The sequence below is a fragment of the Marmota monax genome, unplaced genomic scaffold (genome assembly GCF_021218885.2).
Source record: "Marmota monax isolate L192 unplaced genomic scaffold, Marmota_monax_Labrador192_F-V1.1 WCK01_AAM20220418_F8-fsc00060, whole genome shotgun sequence".
NCBI classification, from domain to species: domain Eukaryota; kingdom Metazoa; phylum Chordata; class Mammalia; order Rodentia; family Sciuridae; genus Marmota; species Marmota monax.
In genome coordinates, this window is record NW_026692826.1 from 839,151 (window position 1) to 865,359 (window position 26,209).

General features: G+C 31.9%; 1 protein-coding gene across 5 annotated transcripts in view; it reads right to left on the reverse strand.

Moving 5' to 3' along the window:
* Positions 1-2,843: 2,843 nt before the first annotated feature.
* The window catches only part of Cdh19 (cadherin 19), a 78,574-nt gene continuing 55,208 nt past the window's right edge, over positions 2,844-26,209 (reverse strand). For all 5 annotated transcript variants that reach the window (XM_046448562.2, XM_046448561.2, XM_058580667.1 and 2 more), the window contains 5 exons: positions 25,502-25,623; positions 20,932-21,053; positions 10,709-10,826; positions 8,188-8,439; positions 2,844-6,340 (listed from right to left, as the gene is read on the reverse strand). In XM_046448562.2, the coding sequence (XP_046304518.1) occupies positions 5,850-6,340; positions 8,188-8,439; positions 10,709-10,826; positions 20,932-21,053; positions 25,502-25,623 (1,105 nt within the window). In that variant the 3' untranslated portion in view covers positions 2,844-5,849. The remainder of the gene's footprint in view (positions 6,341-8,187; positions 8,440-10,708; positions 10,827-20,931; positions 21,054-25,501; positions 25,624-26,209) is intronic.

Here is a 26,209-nt window from a genome sequence, read left to right on the forward strand (position 1 = left end):
GTCTGGTATCGCTATACCGCCTGATTCACACTTCCTGCTTAGCATTGTTTTTGCTATTCTGGGTCTTTTATTTTTCCACATGAATTTCATGATTGCTTTCTCTATTTCTACAAGAAATGCCGTTGGGATTTTGATTGGCATTGCATTAAACCTATAGAGAACTTTTGGTAATATCGCCATTTTGATGATGTTAGTTCTGCCTATCCATGAACAGGGTATATTTTTCCATCTTCTAAGATCTTCTTCTATTTCTCTCTTTAGGGTTCTGTAGTTTTCATTGTATAAGTCTTTCACCTCTTTTGTTAGGTTGATTCCCAAGTATTTTATTTTTTTTGAAGATATTTTGAATGGAGTGGTTGTCCTCACTTCCATTTCAGAGGATTTGTTGCTGATATACAGGAATGCCTTTTATGCGTGTTGATTTTATATCCTGCCACTTTGCTGAATTCATTTATTAGCTCTAATAGTTTCTTTGTAGAGCCTTTTGGGTCTGCTAGGTATAGAATCATATCATCTGCAAATAGTGATAATTTAAGTTCTTCTTTTCCTATTTTTATGCCTTTAATTTCTTTCCTCTGTCTAATTGCTCTGGCCAGTGTTTCGAGAACTGCTTAAGGGAACCATACACCAACAAGACATAACAATCATAAATATTTATGCCCCAAACAATGGTGCAGCTATGTTCGTCAAACAAACTCTTCTCAAGTTCAAGAGTCTAATAGACCACCATACCATTATCATGGGAGACTTCAACACACCTCTCTCGCCACTGGACAGGTCTTCCAAACAAAAGTTGAATAAGGAAACTATAGAACTCAATAACACTATTAATAACCTAGACCTAATTGACATATATAGAATATACCACCCAACATCAAGCAGTTACACTTTTTTCTCAGCAGCACATGGATCCTTCTCAAAAATAGATCATATATTATGTCACAGGGAAACTCTTAGACAATATAAAGGAGTAGAGATAATACCATGCATCTTATCTGATCATAATGGAATGAAACTGAAAATCAACGATACAAGAAGGAAGGAAAAAGAATACATCACTTGGAGAATGAACAATAGGTTACTGAATGATCAATGGGTTATAGAAGACATCAAGGAGGAAATTAAAAAATTCTTAGAGATAAATGAAAACACAGACACAACATATCGGAATCTATGGGACACACTGAAAGCAGTTCTAAGAGGAAAATTCATTGCTTGGAGTTCATTCCTTAAAAAAAGAAAAAAACCAACAAATAAATGATCTCATACTTCATCTCAAAATCCTTGAAAAAGAAGAGCAAAACAACAGCAAAAGAAGTAGAAGGCAAGAAATAATTAAAATCAGAGCTGAAATTAATGAAATCGAAACAAAAGAAACAATTGAAAAAATTGACAAAACTAAAAGTTGGTTCTTTGAAAAAATAAACAAAATTGACAGACCCTTAATTCAATTTTAGACGCTTAAACATTTTTTTTCTTTCTTTCTTTCTTTTTTTTATGCCCACCATGATAAATATCAGATAGTTTCCACAGCTTCTGGGAATTTTCAAATATTAAGAGAAACAATCTATTTTCCATTTAATAGAAGACCTTAACTTCACACCCAGGGTGAGTTCTATGTCTTTCAAATGTTTCTGGTTCTCTGAGTCTGGATTGGGGTGGGAAGAAGAGAGATAAGGGGCATGATAAGTATGCTGGAGCAATCATAACTTCATAGCCAGTGTCCTCCGTGATGACAGGCAGCCGGGTCCTGACCCTCTAACCTAGGGTACATGCATGCATGGGGTAGTCAGAGACACAACTCAAAAACTTGAGGTTTCTGTTGTTCCTTCAGCTGTGTGGCATGTTCTTTGGATGACTGGTTTAAGCTTCCTCCAAGCATCTACCATCTGTGCAACCTTTCTACAGAAGCAATCATTTAATCTGCAGGAAACTTACGCAGCTTTGCCTGGTTGAAGACTGGGACTTGCATTGTCCCCAGCTATCATTGTCGCCTTCCCTGCCAACTCAAGCAGTCAGCCTTCCTTAGAGCTCTCTGGGTTCAAAAGGCAGCAAAACATTCTAAGTTTCAAAGTACTACCTTGTGATTGAGATGTCAGTAGCTCCTTTTCCAGAATATCACAGTTCTCATTGGTGGATTGAAAGATAGATACAGACATATCTGAATATATAAAAGGTCACAGAGTTCTTTTCTCCATTTATCTCATTAGCGTCCTTGCCTTTCAACTCTTTGATATCGAATACCATTTCACAGCAGATAGGAGAACCTGAAGCTACTTTGTGGGTTTTCATTAGCCTCATGCACTTATTACCAAACTGTACTCCACAGTATGAAACAGAGTTTTAACCAGCGGCACACTTTTTCATGGTACTCACACTTCATTGAAACTTGTTCACATGAAGCTTGCTACAGTGATTAACAAAGAACTTGTTTTGACAGAATAGGAAAACTCCATCAACTTTACCCCCACCAGGTATTTTATTAATGAATTCAAAGGAGCTGAAATGTCAAATTCCTAAATTCTTAGGCAGATTTTGAAAAACAATTGCTGTACTCGATAACTATCTTGAAAAATACTCATGTATTAAGTAATTCTATATCACTATTCCACATTAATATGCAGTGAAAATCAATAGAATTTCTATACATGACTAAATAAAATAGATTGGGATTCATTACTATATTCAGTCAAGAAATATGTATTGCTTATTTACTATGTGCCAAAGACCTTTTTAGACAAAAGAAAGGAACAAGACTGATTCCTTTCCACATACAGTTTACTTTTTAATAAGGAGAGAGATAATTAATCATATATTATATTATACTTATTATACTATACTATGTTATATTATATGTGATTTGATTTTTAAAAAGCTAAAGCAAGTGTCACAAGGTTGAACAGTGTTCAATAAATCTTTCTGAGGAAGTCACATCTGATCACTGAATGTAGTGTGAGAATGAAAAATACAAGTGTTTGGGAGAAGATTGTTTCAAGCACAGAACAAGAGATTGAAAGAGTAAATTACGAGTTGGGAAGAGAAAAGAGAACAGACCTCATAAGCAGATAAAAGAAGATAATATGTGATACATAGGTCAGGTCAAAAGTTGATTTATACTTTGGGTGTGCAGTGAAGGCACATACTACATCACCACATACTAGGAAATAAAGGGGTTCCCATTCTAGCAGAGCATATCAGCCATGATAATGACTCCCTATTATTTATGGAGTGTGCATGTTTTGTCAAGCACTGATTTTGGGGTTTGTTTTACATATTTTATTGTTTATTCTGTTTATTCCCCCTCATGTTAAATAGCCAGACAAGACTTTATTTTTTTTTTATTTTTTAGCTTGCAAACTGAGGTCCAGAAAGATCAGGCAGTTTGACAAAGTTCAAATGATTATTGAAATAAAAGGGACCAAATTCAAACTTACTTCTGGGAGGCTCAAGTACATGCAATGCATAAACTATATTTTCTGATGCCTACAAAAAACTTTAAATGTTTTCTTACTTTAACTATTAGTAATTTAAAGCTTACCTATAAAACTGCATTTTCCTTCTGGAGGCTATTTCAGTACTATGGGAATTATCTACAAGCATCTACATTAATTCAGACTTTATTCAAATTTACAAAAAATGGTCATGATTTAAGCTTAAGAAACAGCTATATGTGTGCAATATCAAATGACCAGATGAAAGACAAAAGTTACTGAAATACTATGAGTGTAATTTCTAGGAATTTGTAACTTCTCTACTAGAATTGGACAGCCTTATTTGATATGATTAAAAGTGACAATTTGGACAGGTGCAGATGCTCTTTTCAATGAATCCTGTGGTTGACAATCCTAACATCAACTAATCCAGAACCTGCTTTAAGACATCTACTCAGTGTTACTGAACACAAATATCATATCTATTCTTGTAGATATTGCATCCTTTTTATAAGTTGTTATTCCAAACACACCAGCCTTTCATCCAGGGCAGAACCAACTGTAATCCCCACAGACCTCATTTCTGCATTTCTGTTTTTCCAACCTGTTTTCCATGGATTGATTCATCCGTTGTTTATCACACTTTCCAGTTCTGCAGCCAAGATGACATCACCCTGCTTTGTGAACATGATGAGCAAGCCCTCTTGGAGCAAATCACCATCATTGCCCTAAGTACACTTCTGATTTCTATATAAATATGATAGAAGTACAAGCTTTCTATCAATTGATACATTGCTATTCTACTTACAAGTTTTAGCTTTTAAAAATATTTGTGTTCAGAGTTTTTTATGTTTTCCTTAGTTCATAATGATGCTAATGCATTTGAATTTACTGCATCTTCTATCTTCCCATTCAATTATAATATCTTCTTAATTTGTTATTTTTCTTATCTGATTTTCTCATCCTTTTGTAAAGTAACGATATTGGTGTCACCAACTTAATGATTCTCAGATCCTTATGATAAAAATAAATTCTTTAATTATATAATATGGATGTTCAAGTTTCAAAGTCTAGAGGGAAAATGCATAAATATTCCACTACCCTACCAAAACTCAAAATTACTTGAAATATTTGATTTTGATTTAAGAATCTATTGCCAATTTGGTTCAGATCAGTCTTACATGCTATTAATAAAAAAAGGTCATATGAAGCATTTTGAAGAGCACCATATTTGGTGCTTTAATTTCAAACTATAATTTTTGAAGTTCATCTTGATTTGGATATCATAAGGGCCATTATTTACAAGTTGATGGAAATTAAAGTGTTGTATTGTCTTATAGTATAATATTACCCTAAAGTTTTATGCCAATGGCTTAGCATTTATTTCCTTTACAATATCACAATAAATGTAACTATTGCACCTAATTTCCTATTTTGAAAAAAATGGCACTGAACGTCAGTTATATTGCAAGCTGTTAATAGAAAAGGAAATGCTGAGAATCATATCACACTTTGTAATATGAGTGGTATGAGTCTGTGTGATTTATTATAATATTTAGAATAAAAAGAAGTTCAAATTTGCATCAAAATGAATCCTTTCACTTATTTCTCATTTTTAGTAGAAATAAAAATTTATTTAATTTTTTCACACTTTATACCAGTTTTTTAAAGTTCAAATTTAATGATAAGTAAATGTTGACATGCTTTTCACCATTGTATTTTGGCATGATAAAAGTATATATTCGGTTGCATATGAAAATAATCTATGAAAAATTCCAAAGCATATTTTCCTGCACCTCTTTAATGTCAAACTATAATATCCATAACAGCACAAACTTATAATATATAAATCTGAGTAATTCATTTATATCAAATATATGTACAAATTTTAAATGAGGTTTAAAGAGCCTTCTTGGCAAGAATTTTAAAATATCAAACCCAAATGATTCATAGAATCTTTCACAGTCCCGCTCATTAATGTAACATAAGTTTTTTTACATGTCTATATAACCATCAGATTCTCCAGATGATAAATTTTATCTCTCTATATCATCAGGAACGTCACTCATCCATGCTTTATTCTTACTTTGCGGGAATAAAATAATTAAATGAATGAAACAACATTGGAGGGCCTGATTCTCTTTCTCAGGTTAGGCAATAAAACACTTTGAGAATTTGCCCTGGATATAATGGAACCTTATGAGGAACATTGCAGTCATGAGGTGGCACTGGCTTGTACTAGCATCTGAGGTCTATTTATGTGCATCTCTTCCAAAATTTTTCTTTAAGGACAATGTACTCCAAGGACATCGGAAAACTACAAACTCAGGCTCACCACGCTGCAGAAAGCCAGACCACAAAACGCATTTTGCTCAAATGAACATTAGCACTTTGGGGATTTTTTTATGGTAACAAGTCCTAATTGTTGGAGTGCACTGCAGAACCAAACATGCATGCTAATCTTTTAAATCGAGGTCCCAGCTCATTAAGGTAATCAAAATTTTCATCCTGGTCGGTGTCGGCTGACCCTAAGGAGCTCAGGGAGCCGGCCAAGGACCCCAAGCCCTCGAAGGCGTAGGTCTGAAGGGAGTCAAAGGGTGGGGCGCAGGGGTCCGAGTCCGCCTCCTCCAGCTTCTCCAGGATGAATTTCCTGAAGAGGGCGCTGTCGGGGCCCACCTGCAGAGACTGCCTGTAGAGGCTCCGGATCTCCGCGGAGGTGGTCTTCCGAGCCCTGCGTTCCCGCATCACCGTGGTGCTTCTGAGCTCGGCAATGTCGAAGGCCTCTGTGTCTTCTTCTCCACCTCCTTCATCATCATAGCAGAAGATATTCTCTCCGAAGACGTCCCCTTTCTCAGGAAAGAGGATCTGCTTTCTTTGTTGTCTTAGAGCCAACATCAAAAATACAAACCCTGATGAAGAAAATGTATCAGAATATGAATGAACACATACAGAGCATAATAAACTTCACAATCCTTGAGCTTGTTACAAGCTCCAGACACAACCTTGATTTTGAAGATAACGTGACAGAAAATATTTTAAAACTGGACTTGCAAAATGACATAAGGAAGAAGATAACATTCTGGCTGATGACTTAGAGGTGGAAAACACTGTGAAAATACATTGAACTGTTTTCTGTGAACAATTTAGAATTCAAATTTTACTGTTCTCAAATATTAAAATGGAACCAAGAAGATTAATGGAGCATTTTTCCAATCTGAATACACTTGGCAAACTTAGTGACCAATGAGTCCACTTAAAGTAAGTTCAGACAGGACAGTTTGATATTCCACATTAAGGGGAAATTCTGTGACATGATTATTTTCTAAGTTGGTATTTATTGACCACAAAATATATGCCAGTTTCTTCTAAAAATTATATTTATTGATTGATTTAATTCTTATTAAATTAATATATATGTTATATCCCTTTAAAATGAGAAAAATAAAGCCTAAAAGCATTTAAATCACATCCCCAGAAAGACCCAGCTGGGAGACAGAAAGGTCATCTTCAAATTAAGAAAGTTGTTTCAGAGCCTGGGCCCCATGATACCACATTAATTTCAGAAACTCCAAACTATCTTGCATTTGAATCATAATACTGGTTTGTGCTGATCAATATTTATTACATAAAATAGTTTTAGCAAAATGTAGAAACAGAACAATTTCAGAACACTTTTTAATTAGAAGAAAAACTGTGTGTGCATATGCACGTGCATGCTTGTGTGTGTGTGTGTGTGTGTGTGTGTGCGTGTGCACATCTAAGCTAACCAACCTTTCTGCATCCTTGGATTTACATATCTTTTCAGCACATCAGAGATAGGATTTGAAACACATATCAAGGGATGTTAGAATTTTCACAAAGATAAATATATTGGGTACTATTTTATACAAAAAGAAAACAGTGAGGAGTCTCAGGTTAGTAAAATTAGAAATTAAAGATGAGGCATCATAACTGATATCAGAAAATAAAGGATAATAAAACATACTGTAAACTATCACAGACCAAGTAATTGGAATTAATAGATAAATTCCTAAAATATATAGCTACCAACACTGTGCCAAGGAGAAACTGGAAATCAGGACAGAACAATAAGTAGTAAGCATATTGAATCAATAATCAAAATCTATATTAAAGTCTAGGACCTCATGGTTTCAATGCTGAATTCTACTGAACAACTGAAGAAGTAATTCCAGTACATCTCAAAATCTTCAAAAAATTAGGAGAGGGAATACTTCCAGATTCATTTTATGAGGCTAATAACACTTTTTGATACTGAAACCAGACAAATATACTGCAAGAGAAGAAAACTACAGACCAACATCACTGATGAACATAGATGCAAAAATCCTCTAAAAGGGTTGGGGAAGCAGGGAGGACAGGGAAGGTGGCCATAACCACTGTTACTTCATAAGGTTACTACGAAGATAAAATTTTGTAACACATGCAGAACACGAGGACTATGTTCTGGACAACAGAAGTGCCCAATTGTTCTAAAGTATTTTTATATCTTATATTTGTGCAATGCATATGTCAAAACATTTATAAACTGGCATACGTACACATACTCTTAAAATTGAAGGGTCAGTGATCTTCAGTTTGAAATGTGGATTTACCCACTCTATTTTTCATTCACTCTATTTGGTTTTAAAATTATAATTCATTTAGAATAGCAATTAAACCATACTGCTGTAATATAATTATATATTTATCATGTTACTTTAATAAGTGGAGATATGTTCAGTTTAGCACTACTTACCACATATTACCATAATGAAGATCAGAATAGCAATTATTACTTCCACCCTGAGTCCCAAGAAAAGCACGAGTTTCTTATCACTGCAGGTCTGTGTATTCCCACTGTCGTCACAGTCACAGACATGTATGGTAAGTGTGTTTGTACTTGTAAGTGATGGGATCCCGTTGTCCGCAATTAAAACGGTTATGAAGAAGTTGGGCTCTTCTTGAAGGCTAAAACCACTTCTATTAGTCAAAATTGTAGCTGTGTTATCTAAAACAAGATACCAAAAATTATCAACAACATAAAATAAATCAATCCATCTTGTGTATTAGAGCCACTACTATAGAGATATGATTAAATAAGTTCAAATAAAAGAGAAAATTTTTGATTAAAAGACAACTTGATTCAAGTGGGTTATGAACTCCCATTTTTACCCCGTATACAGATTGCAGAATCACATCAGTTACACATCCATTGATTTACATATAGCACTTGAATCAAAGTGTGAAATATGATATATCAAGAACTATGTAATGTTTTGAACAACCAACAATAAAAATTAAAAAAAGGACAACTTGAAGGTTCCCTGAAAATTAATTAATGCTTTAACATTACCTAATTGTGAAATGAGATGAATTATTTAAATCAGTTCCAAAACGTTTGTGAGAAATATAGAAAATAAAAGCAGAGCAGAGCAAACATTTCTATAATCACATATGAGCATTTATAGGGGTTACTGGCATTAATTTTATGCAGATGCTACCAGTTTTATTTGGATCAATTGCACTAATACTGCTTTTTCTAACATCTAGAGCCCATTATTTTCATACATCCTAGAAATACATAGATTTTCTATTATATAACTATTAAAGCATGTGATCAAATAGTAGGTTTTCTAATTAGAAAAAGGAACTGATTTTACTTTTAGGGAAAGATAATAGTAGGATATCTCATTTTGACTTCACTCGTTTTATTTTTGAAATTCAGAGAATCTTCAATTTTCATCTAGAGAAGACACTCAAAATATTAATGAAAATGGCCAACACATACTCAAAATGTAAAGTTGTTTTTCCCCAAGTCCCAAGATATTCTGAATGATGTTTGTCAATGTGATTCTTTGGGTCTTAGATCTATATTTCCTCTGTTTTTTTTTTTTTTTTTTTTTTTTTATTCAGAATACTTTTGCCATACCTAAGTATGTTCTGAATCCATCAGTCTGCTTTATAAGATGATGATAGTAAAGTGCAAATAAATGAAATCTTCTTGAAATGCATATGTAGTTAAAACTTTTTCCAAATCATCTTTTCAATGCTAAAAAGATAATGCTCTTGAAGTCCATAAAACCCATGAAATTTATGTACGAGGCAGATTTAAGTGGTGAGAAACAGTTCTCATCTTTTCAATTCAATGTGTTTTATTACCTTACTTGGGACTACAAACATTAAACCAAACTTGTGTTCTTTAGGTTTTGCTATATTTATTTTGCCTCAGTAATATATTTTGAATCATTATAAAGATGTATAAGACATATTATATTTGATACTTGTGGGATTTTTTTCTAAATATATTTGAACTACTTTCACTAAGAATTTGATACAAATAAAACAGAGACATGTGTCTGTGCCCTCTCCCACCAAAGGCACCTCTGAATCAGAGACTGGACCCAGTGGTGGGGAGGAACGGCTCAGGTATCTGGTCATAGATATTTGAGTGGCTTATATATTTGAGGTAAAAAGAAAGGTTTAAATAGAAATCTATATTATGGCCAAATAGCTCTTCCTAAAGCAAATTTAATAAGAACAGAATGGCCTTCTATAATTAATCCACTGCTACACAAAAGGAAGAAAAATTCTTTCTCTACCCAAAATCCTTCCAGAATATTTTATCTTTGATTTATAAAATAATTTGGTTTAGAGGGAAAAGAAAAAAAAAAACGACTTTCATACATTTATAACTCCTTATTGATGACTTTAAATATTTATGAATCAAAAAAGCTCACCTCACAGTACACTAAGTGTATTTTCTCTTCAGACAAATACTGAAGATTAAGATACGAATGAACAGCTAGGGTTGTGGCTCAGTGGTAGAGCACTTGCCTAGCATATGCGAGGCCCTGGTTTTGACCCTCAGCACCACATTAAAAGTAAATAAGTGAAATAAAAGTATTGTGTCCAATTACAACTAAAAAAATAAATGTAAAAAGAAAAAAATAACGAAGGAATTGAGAATCCAGGACAGCAATGAAGTTTGCCGGGTCAGACAGAAAAGGGCTTACAGCCCTCTGTGACTTTAAAAAACCACCTCTAATTTGAAAAAAATGCAGTGAGAAGGAAGTGTGACCAGTATTTTCAGAACTTGACACTGAGGTTTTTTTTTTTTTTTTTTTTTTTTTTTACTTTTCTTATTATTACTCTTTTGCTTTATTTCTTGACATTATGATATTAAAAACAGTGTGAAAAACAATGCCTCAAGTTCCATTAAAATAAAAAAAACGATTTATGAAAAATGAGTCAAAATCATTATGACTGAATGGTGTTACCTTGATTATCTCTGATTGTGAAACTTGAGTTGTTTGTGTCTTCTGCAGAGAGAGTGAAATAAAAGTGGTGGTCTTCTATGGATTCATCTCTGTCTACTGCACTGATGGTTTGAATCACCTACGAGAAGACAGGGATAGACTTTTATCATTGCTGTATTGATTCAGGGCAATTATCAATGCTATTATTATTTTCAGCTTTTATTAAGTACTTTAGCCAAATAATTAAAGACACTACAGATGGTAATTGTCAAATCATGGAGAAGATTAAACATTTTCTTAGGCAACAATAATTTGTATGTTGTGATTTCTAAAGAGGGTTATGACTTTTACATAATACATTCTCATAAATGGATCATGTGGATTCCAGAAGCTAAATTTGTTGGAAGTTCTTCAAACATTGTTGCTATATTTTGACATCATCTCTTACCCTCCTTTCCTACATTTTCCCTTTCCTTCTTTCTTTACTTCCTCCTTTATTCTTACTTCTTCTGAAATCCAGTCATTATGACTTGCTGAATTTATACATTTCCTTTTTATACTGAGTGCAAAACGGGTAGAGTTATTGTCTTACTAAAGTATTTGCTAAAGTAATGAGTTTTTTAATTGATTTGAGGGAATAAGGCATTTAAAGCTTAGGGGCAATGTATATGATTTCCTTTGACCCATAAAGATTGTAAGAAAAGCGTTTTAAATCAACAAATTGCATTAGCTTCACAATGTTCTTCATGCATGTAGAGAGAGATCTGTTATTTGAAATATAGCTTCATAAATTTGTATTTGCCATCATGCAACTGAGGATGGTTTTGTCTGACACTTTGTTAAAAGCACTTTAATTATAGAAAAATTAAAACACTAGCTTCTATACTCAATTTACTTCAATTTTCAGAATTAATCACAATCTCACTATGCTATCTTGACAAGCATATCTTTTTTTGACAATAATGAACTACTTGAGTGACACATTCATGTTTTGAAATAAAAGAATTAATTCAGAACTGATGTGTTCATATCTGCATTACTTCACTGTTTTATGATCTGAGATAACAAAGGACAACATTAAAATTTCTTCACTGAGGATATTCATTTTTCCTTTCAAAATAACAGTGAAAAGGACTTTGTGTTCATTTTTCAATAAAATTCTAAGAAAAACCTGTTTGTTACATTGCCCAGAGGTCTAAAGGATTTACTTACGTTGACTAACTTGGGACCCATTTCTGCCCTTCTATATTTATGAGAGAAGCAAAGACAAGTTTAAAAGTTAACAACATACAACAAGCCACCATGATTAAAAAGACTGGAAATAGAGGCAATCGAATAATTCCAAATTACAACAAATGTCAAGATCTCACACTTTTAATTTTCTCCTTTCTCTCTGGGTAGAATTTTGCTCCATTTCTTTCTCATATACTACATTCAATTTCCTATCTATAGTAAGGTGAACTCTATGATGGAAATATATTGGTCCAGCCTAGAGAGTCTTTTAATAGGGATTCATCAATGGATTCAATGCTATTCTATATATTATTTCACCTAATCTTGCCATAACCCTTTTGAATAAATTCTGTTATTGACCCCATTTAACCTTGAGTTTTATGTAAGGAAAGGGCTGGCTCAGAATGACAATGCGATCTCATGCTCAGATGTTTTGAGATAGAGATTTACATGAGGATTCTCAGGCACACGGCTCTTTCCCTGGGTTTGCTGCTGTCCTGCAGGTAGGATATAAAGTTACTGAAAAAAGAAATGGAACAGAGAAGGCCAACCAGGACATTTCTTATGTTAAAGACAGAGACATACAGAGAAATGTATAATATAACATTTATAATATACAGAGTAGATATAGACCAAAAATAATGGTTAAAAAGCAAGAAAATAATCTGAGGTTTCCTGTGAAAGACAGGGAAGTATTTTTAGGCCAGAAGTAGAGCAAGTGAACTAACTCTTGAGTAAAACATGAATTAATGGGGAAAGTGATACCCAGACCAAATGCTAGCCTGTGAAAACCAAGAGGGCAGAGATACAATAGATAGAAGTAAATGAGATTAACGTTTGTGGGTCAAAGATGGTCTAATATTGGCAGTTTCATAAGTTGCCGCTTAATTATTTGATGGAGTAAAAATAGTGTTTGACTCTGAAGATAATCACGGGAAGAAAGATAGTCACTGCACTGTGTATTTTTCCAGAGAAGAGGCATACATAGGACCACTTACTAAAATGTCACTCCTAGCTTCATTATCCTCTTTCGAAAAGCACACATTTTTTGACAACTACACTAAGAAGCTGCTATTGTCTCCAACAATATATTTGAGTCTGTTTCCTTTTCTTGCAGATAGGCTACCAATAAAACCTACTTCTAAAATAAGTCTAGGAGTAAATTGCTAAAGATTATAAAATATAAATTGAATCAATACACAGAAAATGAGTAATAATTTGCATAAATTAATTTTATAAAATGCACTTAGTAAGCAATGTTCCTCAGTACAAAGATGTCAAAGAAAAAGTAGGAAATGCAATAAATAAATGACATAGTTTTTTTTTTATTTCATCTGCCTTTTTGATTATGTATATATTCTAGCGATTTGTACCTTGCAGTAGGCTAAAGATGCAAATTCTTTCCCATTGTCAGAAAAACTCTATTCATAAATTTGAATTAGACCATCACCTTCTGTACTAATTTATTGGGAAAATGATTATAAAATAGACCCACTCTGACAAAAATAATCTATAGAACTCAAAAGAATTAAAAAATATCTGTTCAAAAACTCAAAGTAAAAATTAATACAGTAATAATAGTTGAGCCAACAAGAAAATATGAACAGTAGTGTTTTTGCTCTAGTTTTGCCTGGTTAGCAGTTTACTGGGAAAACATTTTTGAGAAGTTCATGGTAGTATTATATTCTGGTCCTAGACAGAGACAGAGAAATACCCAATTTCCAAAAATGAATCTCACAAAACTGGATTACATACTTTTAATGGCAATTTTCTTATAGAAATAAATCTATGTTTGGTTAAAAATTATATATTATATATTCTTAAAATTTTATCTTAATGTATAATTTCAATTCCCTTTAGGATAATTTCAAACTTTCTAAATTTTATACAAAATTAACATATGAATGAAAACTACTAAAGTACAAAAATATCTGATTAATGTCTTGATATAATCAGTTGATGCCTATTCCACTGGCAAGAACATGCCAAGTGCTTCCAGACCCTGGGCACGTACTGCCTGTCACTATGGTTCACATTTTAGTGGAGGAGAGAGAGAAACAGAACTACAAACCTGCAAAGTGTTGAGGAAGTACTTGAAATACATAAAACACCTAAAGTCCATAATGCTCAAAATAAATAAGATCAGAGGACCTGGGACATATACTGAAATTAGAAAACCTGCTGCAGAGTGAGTCTTGTGTGCATCATGAAATGTTCTAAGATGGCATATTACAGAGTTTAGACTTCATACTGAACATCACAAGTTCTGAATCAGGGAAAAGCATGATCACTCATTTTTATTTGGGGTCCTGTGACCCATGGAAATTAATTAGTTTTTTAAAAACTCTTTCTGAGCACATTTTTAAAGCAGGTATGAAAAAACTGTTGTCATGATACCAGGGACCCACTGATTGTTATTGAATACTTCCTGATAAGAGATCTAAAACGATGCTAACAATCAAAATCATAAGATTTAACTTATTTATAATAAGAAACATACAGAAATTAATGAAGTGTTTACATGAATTGAGAATACTCAACATTACTCCAGATGGAGACAGAGCTTGTGAGTCCCACAGTTTCCCCTTGGGTATGCTGTGCTTCACATGATGTCACCAAAGCAATATTTTTTTCCCCATTTCCAAAGGGACTATGTATTCTTTTGGCCATTGAACAACCACTGAAATATGATTGTCCAGGAACCTGTCTTCATGTGTACAGCCTTGCTTAAAAAATATAATTAAAAATATATAATTAAAATATAACTAAAATATAATTAGCACGCATTGCCATGTACATGGTGTGAGATTAAAAGAAGTAAAGTTTGATATTACAGGATCATCCCTTTTCATAACTATCTAAGAAGGATCCACTTCAGAAGAGATGTTAGGTCCTGGGTAGTGTAGGATATGTGAGAAGAAAACAGAAATTGACATATGAAAGACAGGGAGAAGATGGAATCAGTGGAACTTGGTGATTTATTGCATCTGGAGAATGAACATAAGAGGAAGTAAGGATGATGTCCATATATCTTTCATGCACATCTTGATGAGTGTTAATATTTTTGCTAGGAGTATTGAGAAAAGGAAGAGTTGAAAGCAAACAATATAAGCATAGTAAAGTTTTTTAGTATGTGATTTTGATCATTGATTTTAGCACGAGTTACAACAGTTCATTCTCATATTTATTATGTGTGAAATTTGGCTTATTTCATGGAAATGCAGAAATTTGGTTCAATTTTATCAAAGAGCTTTCTAGAATGCAACTTTTGTGTTATTAATAAAATGATCATTAGTGAAATTAATAATATAATTACATAATGGAAAATTTTAATAAATTCAAAATATTAAGTTTTGCTATCTTTCTAAAAACATTATGTTTTTAGATATTACCTTTTAATTCTTCAGACCTTGTTCTTAATAATAATTTACATATTGTTACAACCATATTTGTAATACTATTTGTGTTGAAATTAATATGTGCAAATGTCTAATTTCATAATTTTTTTTTCTTTTTCCATAAATAAAGCTACTTAAAATAGTTTGGAGGGCTGGAGTTGTGGCTCAACAGTAGAGCTTTCTCCTAGCACGTATGATGCACTGGGTTTGATACTCAGCACCACATAAAAATAAACAAAAAAATAAACGTATTGTGTCCAACTACAACTAAAAAACGTATATTAAAAAAAATAGGCTGGAGGTCCTTCCTTTATTTTGGGAAAGTTTAAATCCTATGATGATATTTGCAACTTATATTTTGGACATATTCATGTTTACAGTTCTCTTGACTAAGATATCCCTTAGGATTTTATATCATACGCTCTAATAATCTTAATGGTCATTGCTTTAATTCTCTCTCCTTTGGTTTTTTTACAGCATTACTTGAATATTTTATTTTGTTTCATTTCAACCTAATGATTCTCTTAACTGTGTATTTTGAAATAGGTATAGATTCATAGGAAATTGCAAAAATAATCCATAGGCTCTCTTAAACACTTCACTCAACTCTTACTCAAGGGTGGCATCAGATGTAGCCTCAGCACACAATTAACCTCACATCCTTCCACTCAAACAGCGGAAGCCAATCTCAATGATGCTACAGAGGGACTCTCAACTTTTCATTTTCATCATAAACAGCAGATACCCTCACACATCTTGCCAAAGTCATGAACCTGGGTCTGCTGCCCTCTGCAGTCCACGCAGACAGCGCTGCTTCTATGCAATGCCAGCGCACCCGGCAGCACATTCTGGTCTTCACAGAAGGGAACAGGCTTCCTGCTAAGAACTTGGAGACACAGTCTCATCACGATCTTGAAAGAACAAGTTTCACTATCCAAAGAATTTTCCCTTAATTATTTGTGAATACAAGTTTAAAAAAATCTGATAATCTTGATGTTAACTTTAAGGTAATCAGGGAAAATTGATTTTCTAGGATGATTTATTGATTGTTGTAGAATCTAATTGGCTCAAATTGTGTTACTTCCAGACTCATTAATCTGGTTGCTCTATTAATTTAGAAGCCAATTTGAAAGACTATTCTACTTTTTATTGGATTTAAGGTGCTTTATTATGTGAATAGCATTCAAAAACACTTCTTACTTGGGATAATATTCCTAAATTAAGAAAGATCATCTTTTTATACAAATTACATTTTACACAAGTTTTATATACTTTGATGGTATCAGGATACAAAATCAATTTATTGAAATGCTCACTCCCCATGCTATTAACAACAAAAATTCTGATGTAATAGGATATACAGCCATATATCTCTTAATAACAGGGACTTGTTGTGAGAAATGGGTTGTCAGGGCTTTAACCCCTGGGGCATTATGATGGAGTACGAGGTGGAACAGCAGACCACACACCTAGGTGCCATGGGTCTAGCATCACCTATGTTGTCCCACTCTAACTGAAACAATGTTGGATAGTTCATCACTGTGTAATAGAATACAATTTCTAGACTTTACAAAAGTAAATAATGTTAATTTCTGTCAAAACATTTCATGAACAATAGATTGTTCATATATTACTATCTAAATGTAGGAAGGAGAAAGAGATTAATAGCATGTTTGAAAGATTTTAGTGGCTCTTTCAAAGGCTATTTTGTTATTTGGTGTTTGGTTTTGATTTTACTTGAGGAAAACCTAGCCAGAAAATTTCAAACCAGAAATCTGAACTCAATTTAGTCTGAATCTACTATTAACCTCTGAAGAAACACATGAAAGGAACAAGGACAATCTTGTCGACAACATAGCACTAATGCCTAGATTATGAAAATAAGGCTTTTCAATGAACACAAAATACATTCCTTGTTGTCATGTACAGTGGTAGCACTTAAATCAGCTGCACATGGATTTCAGTCCATCACCTGTAGTACAGCAGGGGGGAGACATATTTAAGTTTCCCTTTGGTTTTGAGTGGAGTAACATTCTTTCAGATGCTTATAAAACTGAGATAATTTGAGAGTGACATCTGAAAGTTCCCCTCATGATTATTTGATGATGTCTGTCCTTCCTCCTTAAAGTAAATTGATTGTAAAATAAGGCTGATCCATGTGACATTTTGAGTTTGAACTATGATTATCCCAGGCAGGAGGTGAGAATCAAACTGACTCTTGACCTTAATATGATGAATATAATTCTTTCTACAAATCAATAGAGAAAACCCTTATTTCCATGTTTGTTTTCTATTATGAAAATAATTTAAGGGTAGCTATTCATATTACTATGGCATAAATAGTTACAATTAGCTCCCCTCTTAGAGACAAGTACATAGGACAGGCTTGACTTAATCCATTATAAATTATGTGATGTTGGAAAATTATTTAAACTTTTTGAGGCATGGTATAATCATCTGTAAACTAGAAAAAAACATGCTATTTTATAGATATTCCTGTGTAACTTTACATTTAAATTTTAGCAGAGTGCAGGAGAACTCTGTGTCCTTAAATCCAAAAGACATTTCTTCCTTTCTTAGTAGGGTTTAATTCTGGCTACGCATTTATAGTATGTTGTACCAAACATTAGTATTTGAATTTCCTTTTGAAAAGTTCTACCAAGATGTAGAAGTTGATATTCCAAGTTTTTTTTCTTTTTTCTTTTCATTCTTACAGGTGTTCCAATGAATAAAGAAAGAATAATTAACTCATTTTAAATATAAAAAATGTTAATTCTATTTTCAATTACTCTATGGGTACATTGCAAATTTTTAAAAAGTTAAGACACATTATGGAAACAGTGATTTATATTTTGAACTTCGTCAAGATATTTTATCATTAAAACAATTATTTCATCATGAAAGCAAAGATGCAGATTATGAGACTTCAGGCAAGTTATTCCATTTAACTTTTCTCAAATTAAAAATCTATGAGTTAACAGTATAATTATATGGATAAGATACAATTTGGTGATCATCCTATAAGTCATTAAACAGGAAGGATTTCATTACAAAATATCTTGGTTTGAGCCATTCTGTTTTGCTAAACGTAAGTGTGATATTCACTTCAGTCTATGGCCCAAAGCCACCTATGAGCATGGTGTCACTGTCACTAAGTGGTACCCTCATTTTCAAAAAAATGTGATTACTCCTATTTTTATAAATTCACTGACTTCTGAGTTGTAGCTTATGAACCAGAAACTTGGAAAAAAAAATGTGTCATCCACTCAGGTGGTAGAGCTATACATAAACTCCAATGCAATAGCAAAGGAAACCCAATCTATCAAATGTATATTTCTCATTTTCATATGGTGCAAAAGTAGAAAAGGGTTACTATTAACATAGCTATTTATAATTGTTATTGTAAACAACAATTGAGGAGTTATAATAAAAAATATAGTGTGGTCGTTAGAATCACCTGCCTTTAGTCAACAAATATTTATCAGCCAAATCTAATATTCTGGCCTAGACCTCTTGCCTCCAATGTGTAAGTTGTGCTGTCTTCCCAAGTCTTCTGCTCAGTGATCTTGGCACAGCTGAAAGCACTGAAAATGCAGATTTACTTGGTAAATGTACTTAGCACCTGGGGCATCATAGTATATAGAAAATGAAGTATATTAAAACACTTTTTAAATTCTTTAGAAATAGGTTTTCTTATAAAGGTGATAATTTAAATACATTCACAGCTATTATGAAATTATTGCTATATGAGTTATATATTTTAAAATCCTAACATAATGCATATTTCAAAAAACTAGAAAAAAATCTTGGCATTTTCACCATGAAGAAATAATAAATGTTTGAAGACATATGTGTTTAACCTAATTGAAGCATAATGTGATATTAATTAATAAGCACATTTTTGTTACAATGTATCAAAATGCATTCCACTGTCATATATACCTAACTAAAATAAATAAATTAATTAATAAAAAAAAGACACAGACCTCCAAACTACCAGCATGTAAACTACAAAAATTTGCCTTTAAAACATGCTCTAGTATTTCAAAATAGTTAATAGATACTCTTTTATTCTTAATATTGTTGGGAAAATATTGATACACATATTAAAAACAAATAAAATATATTAGAGAATCATAAAAAATAAGCACATTTTTAATCTTTTAGGTACCAATTAAAAATAATTTTTTTCAATTAAAAATTTTAACTAAAAAGTTGAAATATGTAACTTTAAAATTTAATTGTACTTACAATCATTTTAAAATATGATTTATGTTCAGTGCATAAATTTAATATGTATTGATTAGAAAATTGCAAGATATGTTGATTATTTTCAAATTATTTAAATTTTGAGGAAAACGATTTACTATATTTAAAGAATCATTAATTAAATATAAACTAGTTAAAGTGATTTTTCGAAGTTCATTAATATATTTGTCTTTCTGTTCAAGAAATCAGACATGTTTAAAATGTTTGAAAACATCAAAATTTATGTACAGCATATAAATTACAAGTGGAATAATCCACTTATAATATAAATTTTTTAAAAATTGTGTAAGCCTATTTTCCTTGGGAATTGTGAGTTCTAGTACGTTTGCATTCTTTTCTTATTTTATTTTAATGATCTCTACCAGTCTACACATATGTCCCTGATGTCTAAATTTGTTAAATTTTATATTTCTGGGCAGTGTAGCACAAGGGAGAAACTCAGAACTTTGGTATCTTCCACTTTCTCAAAAACTATGGGTTTTAACCCATAAAAATTGAATAAATTTAAAAGGTTATTTGCATATTTATAATCATGTATTTTTAAAAAAATATATGCTTAAAATTACAAGATTTCAGATTTTCAGGATAAAATGGTTCAAGCATAAACATTATTGAACATAGTTCACTTGACAGTTTAAAAACCATTAACAATTTCCAGTATCTTATGGTTGAAAAATGAATAACAATTATGATGTGCCTATATCTTAAGATATTCCTATCTGCTACTGTATTAGAAAATTAAAAGTAAAACATAAGGTTGGTTACTACACCTGATAGGTAAAAAATGTAATTCCTGCTTTTGTAAAATACAAATACAAATGGTCTCCAACTAGCTTCATTGCGAAATTTAATGTCATTTAGAATATATTGATTTATGTATTTCTGAAAATAAGACTATAAAATTTTTGGAAATTAGGGGCCATTTGAAAAATAAGCAATGGTATGTATCATACAGAGTGCCCTACAGAGTGTCTTTAGAAATTAAATATTTCTAAAAATAAAATAATAAAAAATAAAAAAATAAAAATAAAAAAATCTTTGTTTTTAGAAATTTTTTAAATAAAAAGAAACATATACTATTATGTTGAGCACAAAACAGAAACATGTAATTAAGATAATTAAAGTGTCTATGAGAGCATTTCAAAGTGGGATAAGTATGTAACAAAATCTATGTACAGCATATAAAATATTAATCATGTCTAACATGTGAAATATAGAATCACTATAGTATAATATATATAATATCACATGAATATTAGTATTATACGTGATATAGTCATTATGTATAATATATAAAACAGTGATGTGTTACTCAGACTTAGGTAATTTAGGAAGCTTTCTTACCTGACCAGAATCTGCATCTTCACACACATAAGTCTCATAGTATTCAGAGAACTCAGGAGCATGATCATTGACATTTAGAACTTGTACATACACAGGGACTGAAGAAATCTGTTGAACATTGTCTACAAGTTGAAAAATATACAATGAAAAAATAAGTTTAATAATGTCTTATAATCATGAAAAATTGCCTTCAAGACTATATAGTATATATCTTTTTTTCACTTGAAAAACCAAAGAACCAGATCTCTATATGAGGACAGGATCTGCAAATGATTCATGTAATTTTCAACAATATAGCCAAGGAAAATTTCTGTTTCACACATTCTCCTCAAGCAATGTTTACTAAGTGTCTTTCACTGGATGTGGTGGGAAAACAGTAGGTATAAGGACAGCTTGCTTCATTCCTGTGATTGCTGTTAGTATTTATATAAACACACTTAATTCTGATGAATGTAGTTATTGTTAATTTCCCTGACTTCACTGACAGAAGATTGAGAAACCATTTACTATTCAACATTGTCTGAGGTTTCAGTTGATGTGGAAATACTTGTTTAAGAATATACAAGGCAAGCTGGGCACAGTGGCATATGATTGTAATCCCAGGAGGCTGAGGCAGGAGGATTGCAAGTTCAAAGCCAGCCTGAGCAACTTATCTATGCTCTAAGCAACTGAGCAAGACCTTATCTCTAAATAAAATATAAAAAGTGCTGGGGATGAACCTCAGTGGTTAAGCGCCTCTGGGTTCAATCCCTGGTTCCCAAAAATATATACCAATCAATTCTCTTAATCACTAAAATTTAGGTGCACCTTTTAAAAACAAAAATCGTTTTGTTTAAATAGAATGTTCCACAATGTACAATAATTTTAAAATTATATTTTATTTTAAAAATAAATTTAATATTTTGAAATATTGATACTTCTATTTCAGATGATCAATTTCAACATTGATGATTTTGTATATAAATTATATATCTACTTTTATTAAATCTCATGTTTTAATTTTTTTCCTTAAAATCAGTCTGAAGCCTTACTGTTTTTTTCTCAGGAGAATTCAACATTTCCAATTTTTTTCCTTTGTTCTTATGTCATCTGCATTTATTTTCCTTATTTTCAAATATACAAATATAACTGAAAAATAAATGTATTTTGGTTTTATTGTTTCAAGAAAAACTTTTTTTTCTTTTCTTTTTTTCCTCCTGGTATCACGATTGAATCCAGGGGATCTTAACCACTGAGCCACATCCCCAGCCAAGAAAATTGTTTTTTAAGAGAATTTCTAGCATATTTTGGCAAGACAAGCCCAGAGTCTTTAGAACATATTTGGTATTTAATTGCTTTTTTTGAAATCCCTTGAATCAGTTTAGTTTTACTAGATACATGTTTCACTCACTTGAGAACATAGGAGAAACAACAACAGTATTGGAGAGAAATGAGACACCTCAGGGAGTAGTGACGGGAATTTGGCTAAATGTTCTCATAAATTGTTCAAGTTTGGTTCTAAGAAAGCCACACAAGGGGGCTAATTGAGACCGTACATTTGAGTCATTCATACAAATAAAAGCATTTAAATATAATTTCTTGCAAATTTAAAAATGGAAAAATGTGACTGGTGAGGAGTATAGTGTTTATATTTAATTTAGAAAACACTGAGTGAAACACATACTTTCTTTCATTTGCTCTATTAATATGGGACAATGTAGCATAGGATTAAGACAACAGGCTTTGGAATCTGATATAATTGTGATTGATCTATCCATTTATCACTGAGAGTGGGAAAGCAAATTACAGAGGCTGCAGTTTTGTGTGTGTGTGTGTGTGTGTGTGTGTGTGTGTGAAAGTCAAATAATATTGACCTCAAATTTTACTGTGAATTTTAAAATGATGTTACATAAAATATTTTAACAAATTGTTGAGATGTTAATCTGTAATATACTCAATAAAATGTTTATAATATGCAGTTTCACAGAATTCAATCTTTTTAGCCACAAACTATATATTTTATAAATTAATATGTGAAAATGTGATTCAGAAGTGACAAGATGAAGACATTTTCCCTGATGTGCCTCAAATGATTCCCAGTTTCTGCTATCATTGCTGTTTGGTTATTTTCTTCAACATACACAGCATTGTAATATCTATAGTTTCTAGTGTAAGCCATTGGAATATGTCATCTTTTAAACTATAAATTTTATGTTCTATTAACTGAATAATGTACATTACCACACACATATGCAAACATGTGAATTATGCAGAGCATATGGAGCTATTTCTTAATGCTGTAGGGGCCGTGGGTCAGTTGGGGAACCAATGCAGCTTAGGAGCTGAAGTCTTGTCTGAGTACCTGCATTGTACTGTGCTGGTCTTTAAATATTTGAATATCACCCTTGAACAGAATATATGATGACATAATTATAGCGTTTATCAGATTATGCACTTTATTCATAGTATATATGTAAACATACAAGTGTTGAAGTAACAACTTTTGTGGATAGCAGGTATCTTAAAACTCAAAGATATGTATTATTGTTTTTGTTTTGTTTTACAATGATGAACCAAAAAATGATCAGATAATTTTCCAATAGGGATCTTCTATCATAGAAAGGCATTCTTCTGATAAAAAGTAATTATATAGCTAGTTTGATAGTATATAATTAAATTATCTGGCAATTTTTGTTGCGTTCATTTATTTTTTTTTTTTTGATTCTTTTTATTCATACAAGATTAGAGCATTTTATATCCAAAAGTACAAACTATAAATTTTAAAGAGTTTACCTTCTAGTAATTCACATTATGGTACATCTAAGTTAAGAAAAGAAATTATATATTCTTATAAGCATCATATTAACATACAAAATAAGCTTAAATAGAAAACATTTCTATACATTCAATAAATTTTGATCATCTAATAGCTGAGAGCAATTTTAGAGAGAAACATATTTTTTTTTTGAAGAGTCTGGTCTTCCCTCGAACTGATTTGGATTCTTTTTTTTACAATAGCTTTGTATAGAGTGACATTATGAATAATTTGTTCTCAGAAATAAATACGCATTGAATAAAAGTTTCTTGCTCTCAGAATAAACACCTTTGTGCCTCCTGACAGGAAAAGCCTTGGCATTTCTTCTGCAGCAGCAGGCATTTGTTCCATTGTAACATTTGCTCCTCGTCCTTTGTTGTTTAGTTAGACAGAAAATTCAAATCCTGACCCAAGTCCTGCTGCAATATTTCTGCAGAGTTATTCAACATATTGCAAAAAACATATGAGGGCACTTTCCACTCTGCCATATCACCTGCAGCTGTTCAATAACATGAGGAATACGGTAGACTAAGGTTTAAAGCCTCAAAGAAATACAAAAAAGTGAATAGGATTTTTAAAATTATAAGAAAGGATGCCTTCTAAAACATCTCAAATTCACAGCTTCTCTCCTGTGCTGTACTACAGTATTACACTAAATTCATGTGTCAAATAATGGCGATGATTTTGACAGTCTTTCCTATTGTGTTGTATTTATTCCTTTATGCTTTATGTCAGATGATTGAATAACCGATTCACTCATAATGTTATGGACACTATTCAAATGGTAAATTGGTATTATTTTACCCACTTTTATACCTTAACAATGAAATCATCTGCTTATCGCTGAAACAAACAAGCAGACAACTGATCATTAATGATTAGTAAGATCTGACCATCAGTTCAACTGCAAATGTAAGTTTAGTTAAAAAATGGACCACTCTTTTTGGGATATGCAGACAGCTGATGAATATGATTTGTATCCTCCATATTCTGTACTATAGTAATATTGAACTATGATTTATGTTAAATGTCTAAATTCTAAAAGAATTAACACTCACATTTTATCCTAAACACAGGAAAAAACAGAGGCATTCCGTATTTTCTTTCTAGAAGAGTTACTTGTGAACTGATAGACTAAACTAGTTATGTTTGAACTAAACAAATATAAATCATTATAAACCTAAAACTTTAGTTCAGATCTTATAGTTTTACTATTATTTTCATAAAGCAGCATATAAAACTGACAATCTGGGGAACCAACACCATGAATTGAGTGCTACAGTTTGCTACCTGAAACTGTCTTTTCAGATGAATGTTTTTAGAAATTACATAAGATTTTCCTTTTTTAATTAAAATGATAATATAAAAATAAACTCACACAGAATATGTGTTCAAAAACTTGTAAAAATATGTTTTTAGTTTTTAATTATTGAAATGAAAATACTTCAATGCATATGATTGTCAGGGCATAAAATTTCAAGTTTTATATGTTGTGTTTTCCTCCAAATTATCTTTGCATTAAACATTATTTATTGTTATATAATAAGTAAAACAGTTTAGAAAATACTTAGTGGTAACATTTTAAGAAAGCTTTAATAGAAATGAATATATAATTAATTTATGATCAAATAATATATATATGTAACCTAACATCTAACATCATTTAACTACAAATTTCAAGAACATTTAAAAATAGCTCTGTCCTCAGGTGTAGGGATAATGCAATGTCATTAAAACCACCATGATGAAATATATGGTTTCCAAATTAGTACTTACATCTTTCTGTGGCTGTGACACTTAGGTTGTACCATGCATTGATCTCCCGGTCAAGTGTGCTAGTGACAATGATTGTGCCACTGTCACTGATAGTGAACTCTTTACTTCCAGTAATGGAATATCTGCACCAAGAGAAAAGAACCCCCTTGTATCATCATATTTGCTGTATCACATTGATATATAACATGGCTTTATGCCACCAGGTAAATTATTAAAAGCATACTCTGCGTAGCTAATGAGATGTCGGTTTCAAAAATGGCACATTCACATATTTAGTGAACTCAGCAGTCATAGGAAAAAGAAACTAATACAGCTTTACATTTAAATTGGTGTATGCTAAATGTAAACACACATAACTCATTATCAAACCCAAGAGAGGATTTTAGTATGTAAATGACATGTTTAAAAATAAATCCCCTGCCCTCCCCCCAAAAAAATTTTGTGAGATACAGAGAAGAAAAAGTAAGTAGTAGAAATGAGTGACTGTGAACCTTTTCTTTTTTTCTTTCTTTCCTACACAAGATCTACTGCGTGAGAATCTGTGTAAGATATTATATGATATTATAATTACTTAATTACTATCATACAAAAGTTTCTTTTGTCCATTTAAATAAAAAAATGATAAGACTTGATAAAAATAACTTCTTTTAGGTAGCAAATTGACCTTTAATTTTGTTCCAGAATTATATAATATTTCAAGTTCCAGAA